Source organism: Ostrinia furnacalis, unplaced genomic scaffold (assembly GCF_004193835.3).
Source record: "Ostrinia furnacalis isolate ACB-3 unplaced genomic scaffold, ASM419383v2 OfSCF7340, whole genome shotgun sequence".
Taxonomy (NCBI): Eukaryota; Metazoa; Arthropoda; class Insecta; order Lepidoptera; family Crambidae; genus Ostrinia; species Ostrinia furnacalis.
Window position 1 is genome coordinate 601,304 of NW_021137579.1, and position 12,960 is coordinate 614,263.

The following is a 12,960-nucleotide window of genomic DNA, read 5'->3' on the forward strand; positions in this document are numbered from 1 at the left end:
GCTGAAGCTAGTAGGTTTCCAAAAGTCGATAGCGTCACAACTCTCCTCTGTTACAACTCTACTATGTTACAACTCACCCCGATCTCCCCTAAATACTTTATAACTTTTCCCAAAATTTGACTTTTTTAAGGTTTAACAACGTTTAGGACAAGAACTTTAATTGTAAACAGAGTTAATTTTGTATTGGGGCAGAAATGTTCTCGAGTGGCGACCACGGGCCGGAAGACGTAGTGTGAATAGGCCGGGGTAGGTGGACCGACGATCTGGTGAAGGTCGCGGGAGGAACCTGGATGCGTGCAGTGCAGGAACGGTCGTTTTGGAAATCCTTGGAGAAAGCCTAGCCTTTGTCCAGCAGTGGACGTCATTTAGCTGAAGCGAACAAACGAACTTTTGTATTTTGTTACTTCGATAGTGAGTGTAGTGGAGGTTTATAATTGAAAAGAGTGGACTGTATGAAATTAATTATCTATTCGGTATAAGTTTACAATGTTATCGAGACCGTTTTGTGCAAAGTCGTTGAAGAGAGTGCGTCAGGATCGTCTTCTTAGATGTTGCTCGTTCGTTCGCCGAACGCTCGCCGCTCCCTCCGGTCACGCCGCCCGCGGGCAATGTCCGTGAGTAGACATATTTGTAATTGCTTCTTACGCCCGTATTTACTAATATTACTATGAGATCTCACAGTGCGCGTGGACGCACAGGGTGGCACATGAACCAATCACAGAGCTCTATTCATCGCTGTGCGTTCGATTTGCTGCTTCATTTAAGCAAGCATCGTTTGTGAATACGGGCGTTAATTGGTTACTGACCTTGATTTTTTTTACCAACGATGGGCTTCTTCTTTCTAATTAGAGATAGGCATCGGTTTTCAGCGAAGGTTTCACGGCCAAGATAGTATCGTGTTTATGGTCACTTTCCTTACTGGGTCAAACGGTATTTTTGTGAGACTATTTTTAGATATTTATGTTGTTAGTCCCCTAGTGTTTCTACGAGTGCATTGATAATATCTCTGTTTTGCTCAAGGTCAGCTGGTAGAGAATGACTTATGGCATTAAGCTCGCCTTTTTGTACTGAACATTGTTGTGTGTGCAATAAAGTCTTTAAAAAAAAAATTATTAAGGCTGAGGCCAAACGAGCGTTTACGAGTATTACGCGTTTTTTGAGTCTACATAGGTACTTACATTCTGTATTTATGAACTTCACAACGACGGAAAATGTGTTGGAACTTGACCATTTATTACGCTACGAAAACTACGCTCGTTTGGCTTTAGCCTATGTATTTGTAAGGTAAATAAGGATATTAATTAAGGGACAATATTATTTGATCCTCTAAAAACTAATTGATCTTTTTTGTATGTGCGCTTTTAAAAATAAATGATGTATTTTATTATATTTTATCCTTATATTAATTACTAGCGGCCGCCCGCGACTTCGTACGCGTGGATCTCGTTTTACCCCCCCTTCATCTATTATCTATCATCACGCGGTTCAGATTTTTTCATACAAATGTTTTTTCCCGCTAACTCTCGTTTCCGTAGTAATTTTGCAATATCCTGTTGTAACTAAGCTTTAAGTTTACTAAGGTACCTGCATGCCAAAATTCAAGCGGTTTAGATTTTTCATACAAATGTTTTTTCCCGCTAACTCCCGTTCCCGTGGGAATTTTGCAATATCCTGTTGTAACTAAAGTTTAAGTTTACTGAGGTACCTGCATGCCAAATTTCAAGCGTCTAACTTAAGCGGTTTAGATTTTTCACACAAAAGGATTTTCCCGCTGATTCCCGTTCCCGTGGGAATTCCTAAGTATCCTTTAACCTGCCCAGGAGTATGAAGAATAATTGTACCAAGTTTCGTTAAAATCCGTCGAGTAGTTTTTGTTTCTATAAGGAACATACAGACAGACAGACAGACAGACAGACAGACAGACANTTCTTCATACACCTGGGCAGGTTATAGTATACTTAGGAATTCCCACGGGAACAGGAATTAGCGGGAAAATCCTTTTGTATGAAAAATCTAAACGTTTAACGGAAGTTAGACGCTTGAAATTTGGCATGTAGGTACCTTAGTAAACTCAAAGCTTAGTTACAACAAGGAATTCCCGAAATTCCCACAGGAATTAGCGGGAAAATCCTTTTGTGTGAAAAATCTAAACCGCTTAAGTAGACCTGAAGTGATGCAGTGACCGCGCGCTCTCCGCCCTCTATCTCGAAAACGGTTCACCGTATAAAAAAAGTTTTTAAACAAAATTTGTAAAGAATTTAGTATTCTACAATATTGATAATAAATACAAATAGCAAAAAACCCATAGGAAATGAGATATTTCTAAAAAAAAGCGCAAAAAACCGATTTTTGTGACCGTTGACCTTGAAATTTAATAGTTGCTTACACCCTACCATTTGTAGGTTTTGAGACAACTTTTAGGGTGTCAATATACACGTATTTACAGACTTACAGCTGGGTATCTCCAATTCCGAGGTGAACTTACTATAATGACTGGACTACGGATGCATGCACCATCACCAGTGAACTGACATTAAACTGACATTAAAAATGAATGATGCCTCAACCTCCGCGCTTAACCCACTAAAACCCAGCCGTCTCGACTCGAAATCACAATGCGTCTGTCTCTCTCAAACAATATGGTATTGGAAAGGGACGTGCTTAAGCAAACACCGGTGAAAGTCGGGTGACCTCACACTTTCACTCAGCCTTGGATTACGGCTGGGACACGTAACGTTACTGTGTTTATGAATTCGATCGGTGTTTCATAACAAATAATGCGGGACAGAGAAATTTTATCATTATCACGTGTGGACGGCCAGTCTGGAAAGCTTTGAAATTAAAACTGGACCATAATAAATGGTTATTTTTTGCGACAACGCTTGTTTTCTAGGATTTAAAATCAAATAAATAATTTAGAAACATAAGTAAAAGGGGTGATTTAAAGGGTATAGGATTAAAAAGGGCTATCCAAATGTAGAATAAGGGCTCTATTTTTCATGTTATTCGGCTATTCAAATAAAAACAAACTTTAAGCAAAAAAACAATATAAACTTACTTACTACTCAAAAGTAAAAGTGTGTCCGTGAGGCAAAGAGACGAGGATGCTGGCTGCATTTCCTCGCTGGATAGCAATAATAATATTCAATAGATAAATTTGAATATCTTGTAAGTAGGGTATACTAATGGTCAGCATCTAAAAATACATAGGTACTTATACATAACTTTTTCTTACGTGTTTACGATTCGTTATTCGATCGATGTTTCCATAATAAATATGGGACAAAAGTTTTATCACTTACGGTTACGTGTTAAGATTTATCACTATGCGTCTCTCTTAATAATGTACAGTCGCGGAATGAAAAGGTTCGTCACCTTAGTGTCGGTTTTCGCTTGCACTAGGTACAGTAAGAGTCAAACCTGCCAACATAACAGTGGGTCTAGTCAAAATGCCATCGCAAACCAATAGGAAGTTTTCACTAATGTCAGTCGCCGCGTCACCAGTAATTCGATTCGATCGAAAAATGGCAGCCAAAATGCACATTGAACCACCAACGACGCGGCGACATAAAAGTTCATTCAAAATCGAATAAAAGTTAAAAAATGTCTATGACTTTGCGATTGTTTTAACTTTTTTTAGCTTTTTTATTTTAAATTAGTTTCTTCCTTCTTTCTGCTCTCTATTTACGTCTATGCTTCGCTGTCAAATTAGCTGTCAAAACGACATCGCGATACGGATTTGTCAAAACAGCCTTAGGGTGGGTTGCACCATCTTAGTTGAACTTTGACAAACGTCTAAAATCTGTCAAACTCCATACAAAAAACACCGGTTAACGTCATAGTTACGGTCAAAGTTAGGTGGTGCAACTCACCCTATTGGTTTTCGATATANGTACAAGAAACAGTGCTGCTAACATTTAAATAAATATGACGTTTGCTAACGAATAAGGTTTTGCTTGTTTATTTTTCTATCCCATCAGTGCAATGCAATGATGACATTGACCAATTGACAATAGTTTTTTTTATTTAAAAAAAAAAAATAATGGCAGGTTGAACCAACAAGAAGGTTTTAGTTTATCAATCATAATAATCTTCTTGACAAGATAAATCGTCAAACAACTTTGATCTGAATAATTTTGAACTTTACTGACGAACAGTTAAAGATTATTTTCTCTAACTCGAGGTTATTCTGTAACATAGTTTCAAAAGGTTATATGTGCTCGCGATTCGTTGAAGGAATCAATTTGAAAACTGACGAACCTTTTCATTCCGTGACTGTACTCTAGGTATCGAATTACTATTAATTATACCGTTATTCTTAGTTTTGAATTTTAAATGAACGAAATAGAAACATAATCATGACAATGCTATGAGCAAATTACTCTAATTTTCCAATGGTTTTGTCGATTTTTATGTGATTTTAATAGTTATTTCTACTAAATTATACATTCAACCTACCACAAAATGATTATTATTAAGACATTTTAACAAATTATAAAATAAAGACTTAATTTACATTGAATATGAGCTTTTCTTTTTTTACCCAAAATGCCAAAATTGGCAGATGTTTATTTTTTAATTAACATAAATTTTCTATTTGAAAAGAAAACCAATTGCTCCTTTTCACTTGAGTAGGTATAAGATATAGAGTCACTGGAATTAAACTAACTGCGAATTGAAAACACTTCTTTCCAGACGGCAGGTGTGGCTTTCAAAATTAAGTTTGCCAAAACATGTTTTCGCGCTTTGAAAGCTTTTGCATGTCCTTGAATTTTGATTAGGTATTTTATCCGATATTGAAAGCTCGGACGCTATGGCGACTCATAAAGTCTGAAGATACGGTTGTGACCGCAGCTTTTATAACCCATGCCATAAAATAACAGGAAGTTTAATGAACTTTTTCAATTTTTAAACCTTAATAGTAGTATACCTAAAGTTTTAGGTCCTAAACTGTCAAAAATCTAAGCGATCAGAATAATCAGGAGTCCCTTTTGGCACACTAATTAATTGATTGTGTTAATAAATATGCAATAAACAAGATTATGTATCCAATGGCTATTATTTAATTGTATTTAGTGCCAAATTAAATAATTTCTTTCTAATCAATTAATTTCGCAACGTTTAAGTGAAGTCAATTTTCATAGATTAAATATTATTAATTCATTAAAATGTCCATTGAAAAATAAGTTTTAACACTCTTTAAGCCTACACTTTGTAGTGACGATGACGATATTACATCAAGCTAAGTAGTTTTAATAGATTCTGTTAGTACAGTACAGCATAAATAGGTACCCTATGTATGTTGCATAGTTGCAACAAAGACACACTAAGTCTGTTGTCGTAACCCCCTAGTCTAAATCACAAAACAATGCCAATGTTACAACCGCCGTTGCTTTATGTAGATGACTGTATATTTTGAGTCACAAGGTCTGATTCGGAATGTGGGACCACGTGGTGAGATACCAAACCGGTTCAGCCTTGTTTGGGTCTCAATAACAAAGGCTAACTAACCACAGTTCGAAGGAGAAGGATTTTTTTACTGTACGTACCTAGTAGTAGAGAACATGGTAACATTGTAGTTTGGTAACTCTTATAAATAATTTTCCTACTTTCCTTACCTTTTCACGCAAACGATTGAACTGATTGTAATGATCTTAAAACAATGACTCTACTCTAGTAAGGTACGCTATTTTAAAATTGCCGGGTGAAGCTCGCTTCCACCTTCGGCCTGATCGTCACTTACCATCAGGTGAGATACAGGCTCTTGGCCTGGCCTTGGCTTTCTCGTTGTGGATAAAAAAAAATGATTTGCGCCATCTTACTCTAACTTTTCTTACTTTTTGACGCAAATGATTCAATTGATTGTAATAAAACATACTAGCTTAGCGTTGTTAATAGCTTATTTATTGCATTTTATCTCAGTTATTAATTGCCTTGTTCTACAAGGTCTATAATGTCCTTGTTTTTAATTTCATAATGGAAGCAATAAATCATTGAGAATTGGACAATCAATACTTATGATTCATAAAGATAACAGACACACACATTAAGGTTTTTGGTCTTCACTTCACACGTTGTTTTATAACCTTTGAATTTGATTGTGTGTGTATCATCACTTTCTTTTCCACGGCCTCAAATAATAGTAATAAAACTTTAAATCTCAATCTTTGTATGATTCACTGGCTCCGTGTCTATATTTTGGGGCGTTAAGAATTATAGACCGAGGTTCGTAATTTGTTAAAGCAATAAAGAGCTTTGTTATAGTCGTTCGGTAAATACAGTGTTTAATATTGTCCTCATTACCCAATACGCCCCCCGATCGTTTGGAGTAACTGTTCATAAAACCAACTTTGTTGGTATTAAATGTTGCTACGTGAACTGAGAGAGTTAGAGAGACGGTAGACTCGATCTGAAAGTTCTGAGTTGGATTCCCAGGTGGAAGAAGATTTGAACAATCACTGGGCCTTGTTTGGTTAGGACGTTGCATAGTTAATGCTATAATAAGTACATGAATTACCACCAGCGCTGGACGCAGGCCGCTACCAATCGATCAAAATGGAAAGCATTGGGGGAGGCCTAGCAGTGGACGTCCTATAGCTGAAATGATGATGATGATGATGATGAAGTACAAGAATGTGACGTACGTAATCCAAAATGATTCATAATAAAAACATTTTTTCTAAATAAAGTGCCTTATTAATAACTTGATTGGATTAATAGTCCAGTCAATGAATGCCTTAACGACGGTGTAGAGAGAAATCCGTGGAACACAATTTCTGACCTCGGGACTTTATTTAGCCTAGTTAGGAGGTGAACATAGCAAAAGTCCCCGCCCTTAGCCCTTGAGCCGGCGGGGAGAGGGGGGTTTAGAGGTACCACTTTTCGGTTTTTCGCTTAATCCTCGGAAACTATGCGTCCNGCAAATTGAATAAGCTTTATTTGGTTCATAGTAGTCATGTCACTAGGACGCATAGTTTCCGAGGATTAAGCGAAAAACCGAAAAGTGGTACCTTTAAACCCCCCTCTCCCCGCCGGCTCAAGGGCTAAGGGCGGGGACTTTTGCTATGTTCACCTCCTAACTAGGCTAAATAAAGTCCCGAGGTCAGAAATTGTATTTTACAGTTTTCCATCTATAATGCTTTATTGACTGGACTATAAGCTTTATTCCAAGTACTTAAATACACTCCTTCAGAACGATATTTTGCGCTAGTTATTAAAAGAAGTAGCACAAGTAATCCAGTCAATTGACTCTGACTTTTATTTAATTTACTAGTTTTTGAACTGAGCGTGAGTTAGACAGTTTGAAATCGAAGCACTAAGGCTGGGTTGCACCATCATACTTCAACTTTGACAAACGTAAAAAATCTGTCAAACTCCATACAAAAAGCACCGGTTATAAACATAGTTACGGTCAAATTTAGGTGGTACAACTCACCCTAAGTCTATTCTAGGCAATAGCACTACTCTATTTGCGGAACAGCCTGAAAGCATTCAATTGTGAAATTAGGCTGGGTTGCACTTTCTTATTTTAACTTTGACAAACGTCAAGAATCTGTCAAACTCCATACAAAAAGCACCGGTTATCATCATAGTTAACGTTAAAGATAGGTGGTGCAACTCAGCCTTAGGCTGGGTTGCACCATCTTACTTTGAATTTAAGAAACATCAAAAATCTGTCAAACTCCATACAAAATACGCCGGTTATCGTTATAGTTACGGTCAAAGTTAGGTGGTGCAACTCAGCCTTAATGTAGAAAAGTTAAAAATACGGTAGGTACCTAAAGACAGACTGAAGCCTAATCATGTCACCTACGAGTATTAGTATGAATTAATATTTAGAATCACATAAAATACAGAGTTTTGACTTCCTACATAGGTAGTGACTTTCCAAACGAATTACTTTTATTCTTTGTTTCTTTCAAACTGTAGACGTATGCTACTTTTTCGAGCCGAATCCGATAGCTGAATTTTCCAGGATAAAGAAAGCAAAGCTTTTTGTTAAAAATTACCTAACCGGATCAATTTCTTGGGTTCGGAGCATGAAAGTATATTTTTACTAGCTTTTGCCCGCGGCTTCACCCGCGTGAAATTTATTTTGTCACAGATTGTCATAAATTATAGCCTATATGTTATTCTGGGTTATAAACAATAATACTGTAAAGTTTTATCAAAATCTTAATCTTAACAATAATACTGTAAAGTTTTTGCGTGAAAGAGTAACAAAATGTTGACATCCAGACATCCAAACTTTCGCGTTTATAATATTAGTAAGAAGTAAGATTATCATAATAATTAAAAATATTTACCTAAAAGCATTGTATTACGACAAAAGACATTAAGCCACAAGTTACATAACATTTGAAAGTGTGTGTACTGTGTAAGTATCAATTAATACGTAAATTTTAATTGTTGAAAATGCAATTTGATCCAAATTAATTAACCTTCTTTTTTACGACGGTCCAGAAATTGTAACTTTATCTGTCGATCTCAATTGATATTTCCCTGACGTTGCTCTTTTAATATCGTTTTAATTTACGCTCTACATGCAATGTTGTCACTTTTAAGTGACCCTTTTTTATGCACAGATGTTTTTCTTGTTTATACTCGTATAGTAATTTAACGTAACTATCCAATTGATGTTTTACGACAGATGCAAGACCCGTTTGTTTAGCTCTAACAATATTCGAATAAAATATTTCTAAAGGTTATAACAATAAAGATTCCATAATGGCCTCACTGGTAAATTGAACAAAAACAAATTCTTGCTCGTCAATATCTCCATGATATTGCTGCCATTATTTTAGCAATATTGTGTTTGATTTCTCCAACTGCTGAAAATGCTTGGGTAATTTTATTCAAAATAGTAGTAGTAATAATAGATTGTCTTAATTGTTCCGTGATACTATAATACTTTAAAAGGTCGTGGCATAAATTATAATGATCGGAATTGTTTTTCCTAAAGGAATTTGATGAAATTACCGGTGTAAGAGCGTCTTTGTTCTACTTAACAAACACCATACGATTTTCCATTACCAGTTTTCACTAAATACCATTGTATGTAGCCCATTGATTAGTTTATAGGTATACTTTCGTTTGTTTCCGTGAGAATACGGTGTAGCTATTAAAGTTTGTTCACGGTTTATCACTATGCATAGCATATGCGTGAAACTATGTAAGTGGAAAAACACAAAATCATCACACGCCTATGGATGTTTTTTTTTATCCACAACGAGAAAGCTCTTGGCCTGTATCTCACCTGATGGTAAGTGATGATCAGGCCGAAGGTGGAAGCGAGCTTCACCCGGAATCCTCAACCACGGAGGAATTGACTATCTTACCTCTAACTGTCGGAACACAATAATGCTGTTAACAACAATGCTGTTAACAACAATGTTAACAGCATTATTGTGCACACTTTGGGGAAATTTTGTTTAGTTAACCATTTAGAAAAGCATTTAAACAGCGAAAGTGGACATNTTTCAACGATTTTTGGTTTGATCAAAGTATCTCTTATAGTTTTTGAGATAGGTTGATTTAACTGTTGCTGCTACGGAACCCTTTGTGCGCGAGCCCGACTCGCACTTGGCCGGTTTTTTTTAATTTATATCAACGACTTGCCTAAAATATGCGATAATACCCTTAGTGTACTCTATGCCGATGATGTCTCTCTATTATTCGAAATACCAAATAGCTGCCCAATAAATACTTACAATAACATTATAACGGAAAAATATAATTTAATAAAACTCTGGCTCCAAAACCACAACTTAGAGATAAATAATAAAAAAACCAAAATAATTCAATTTAAACCACATCAAAAGAAAAAAGTAAATCTTAGCTCAGTAGCAGAAGCAATAAATATTGAAGAAATCAATGAATTCAGTCTCCTTGGCATAACTTTAGATACCCACCTAAATTGGAGAAACCATGTCGAAATAGTTAAATCCAAAATATCCCAATTTATTTATGCTCTAGGTGTCCTAAAAACAAACTCATCGAAAGAATCCGCCCTCACTGCATACTATGCCTACGCGTACGCGTGGCTGCGCTATGGCATAATCATGTGGGGACACAGTTGTGATGCTAAAGACCTGTTTATAAGTCAAAAAAAATGTTTACGAATAATTGTTAATATAAAGCAGAGAGTAAGCTGTAAACCTCATTTCATTAGTGAGAAAGTACTTACTTTACCATCCATATACATTTTAGAAGCGGCAATGTTTATCAGAAAGCACACTTGCCTATTTCAACATGATCAAAATCCCCGACGAAAACACAAACTTCTCCTTCCAACTCCTAATTCAGAAATGTTCAGAAATAGTCCTGCCTACCGTTGTATACAAATTTATAACAAGCTGCCTGATAATGTAAAAAATATACCTAAAGATCACATATTCAAAGATAAATTAAAGACATTTTTAATAAGTAAAAGTTTTTATAATGTTAAGGAATTCATGGAAGAAAAACATAGTATTTTATGTTAAGTTGATAAATAAGTAAATATTGTTTTAACTGTAATGTCTAACATTATAATATTTTAAGTTAGGTACTTGCAATTGTATTATATATTACCTATAAAAGTTATAAGTAGGTAGACGTATAAGATTTATAAATTTAATTATTGTTAATAATATTTAATAACTGTTATTTTGTATTGCTGTGCCCAACCGGGTGTGCATTTGTATGTTAGTACCTAGTACCTAACAATATACAGTGTATCCATTATGTGCAATAAATAAATAAATAAATAAATAAATAAATAAATAAATAAACCTGNGAAGAAGAACCATTTAGAGTTTTTTTAACACTAATTAATCCATAAAACGTTGTATTATTTTGTTTGCATATTTGTTTTTCCGTTTTTTTTTGTTATACCGCCATACTATTTTTTCTGCATAACTCGAAGGTAAACTGGATGAGAACGCATTATTAAGTATGACTTATATTAAGATTTTGGCATTAAACTATTAAATAAATAAATAACGTCCTATGCTCTGACCTACTGAATAGTTATACACACACAATTTTATAAGAATCGGTCAAGCCGTTTCGGTAGAGTTTTGTTTAAGAACAAAAATACGAAACGAATAAAATATGTTGTGTTGTCTACTGATAAAATTTTATAAAATACTTTTTCAAACGAATCGTTTTACCAAGTCGGTACCTTGACTAAATTACCTACATATAAAAGCTATCTTTGTCATAGGAAAATCATAAGCTCATCCTACGTAAGGACTTTTCACAATACCTACTACCGCACGTCAAAACAAAATCCTACTAATATTAAAAATGCGAAAGTTTGGATGTCTGGATGTTTGTTACTCTTTCACGCAAAAACTACTGAACGGATTTTGTTGAAACTTTACAGTATTATGGTTTGTAACCCAGAATAACATAATATAGGCTATAATTTATGCCGATCTGTGACACTAAATTTCACGCGGGTGAAGCCGCGGGCAAAAGCTAGTACTTTCATAAATCCTACATTTGTCCTAAGTTACCTATAATATACTTCTATAGTAATAAGCTTAAAGATTAACCTTCTTCATTGAGCTACAACGAAAAAAGTAATTCTTGAAGAAGCCAGCTCATCATACATTGTAAAATCGTACTTGTTATTATAAATTAATATCCTTGGACAATTTACACTGCGCCTCTAGTCCCAAAGTAAGCAAAGCTTGTACTATGGGTACCTACTAGAACTACTAGAAAAATATTTAAATACCTATTTTTTATTTGGCGAGTCGTTTGTTTTTTATTCGGTGACTTACCGGTAACCTGTGTGTTATGGTCTGTTCTGATAAAATAAAAGTATTTTATTTTTCCTTCGTAGGAATTTTGATTAAAGTTTGTGACAAGAGTACGCAGTTTTTATGTTAAATATTTTACTTTCTTAGAGTTGAGTTGGGGATGAGGAAGACCATTAAATTTCATTTTCTGACTTAGAATCGCTCGCGGCTTATTATGAGTATGAGCGGTATAATTAAAGAAATTACGAAACCATCAAATTATTGTTTCAATTTATATTATTTCCCGAGGAAATGTTTATATTTGCATAAATGAAGTGAAAGGAAGTAAAATAGGTTCATGGGGAATCTGTGGATAAAAAAATACCGATATAATCATTTCACTTTGCGTAAAGTGTAGTTCTGTAAGATCACTCTCTATGTCAATTTTTTTAGCGTATTCTTTTACTCATAATTTGTTTTCTCTTTCCAGCATCAGCTCAATTCTCTCCTGAGTTCAACATCCCAGCCATCACCAGGGTGGATCGGAACTGGTTTGCGATGTCCACAGACCCTGTGGGCTCCGTAGTCACGAGGGTCCACAGGGAACGGACTTGGAACCAGAATGTTACCTTCGGCTTGGAGACCTCTGGGCCTCCAGCCCCCTTCACCATCGATCCGCAGACTGGAGTGGTCACTGTCAACGATACGCTTAAAGATAAGGTGAAGTCTATTTTGGAGTTTGTCATAAATTTAGCTGTAGCTTAGAAAATGGCACTTGTAAAAAGTTCTCTAGAACTTACACCTCCCTGCAGTATGAACCAACAACTAATCTAAAAAGATAGATGGCAATAATTGGAGCTCGTGTTCGAGGAGGTTTATCAGCTGTAGACTAGTATAGGCTAAAATTTTCCCCACCAAGTCGAGCAAAATAGCGGCACGGCCGTACCATCCTTTTCTCGAAGCAATTCAGGCCATTTTCGACCGCCTGTAACTTCGTTGTGGATAAAACTAGAAGGCTGAATTTTCATTAGCTATGCAGGCATTGTAAAGACACGGTATATTTAAAATTTCATTCAATTTGAACCAGTAATTTAAGAATTAGAACGGGTCAAAGTTACTTAATTTTGTCACTCACTGACTGACTCACATTTGGGGGCACGGTAGTGCAACCGCCAAGTCGAGTAAAATTTTTCAATTTCGGTCCAGTTTTCTAGATACATAACTGCTGTCT

At 35.6% G+C, this 12,960-nt stretch overlaps 1 protein-coding gene across 2 annotated transcripts in view; it reads left to right on the plus strand.

Annotated features, from left to right (window-relative positions):
• Positions 1-12,960, plus strand: part of Cad96Ca (tyrosine kinase receptor Cad96Ca) — a 57,190-nt gene that overhangs the window by 26,754 nt on the left and 17,476 nt on the right. For both annotated transcript variants that reach the window (XM_028319985.1, XM_028319986.1), the window contains exon 3: positions 12,220-12,449. In XM_028319985.1, the coding sequence (XP_028175786.1) occupies positions 12,220-12,449 (230 nt within the window). The remainder of the gene's footprint in view (positions 1-12,219; positions 12,450-12,960) is intronic.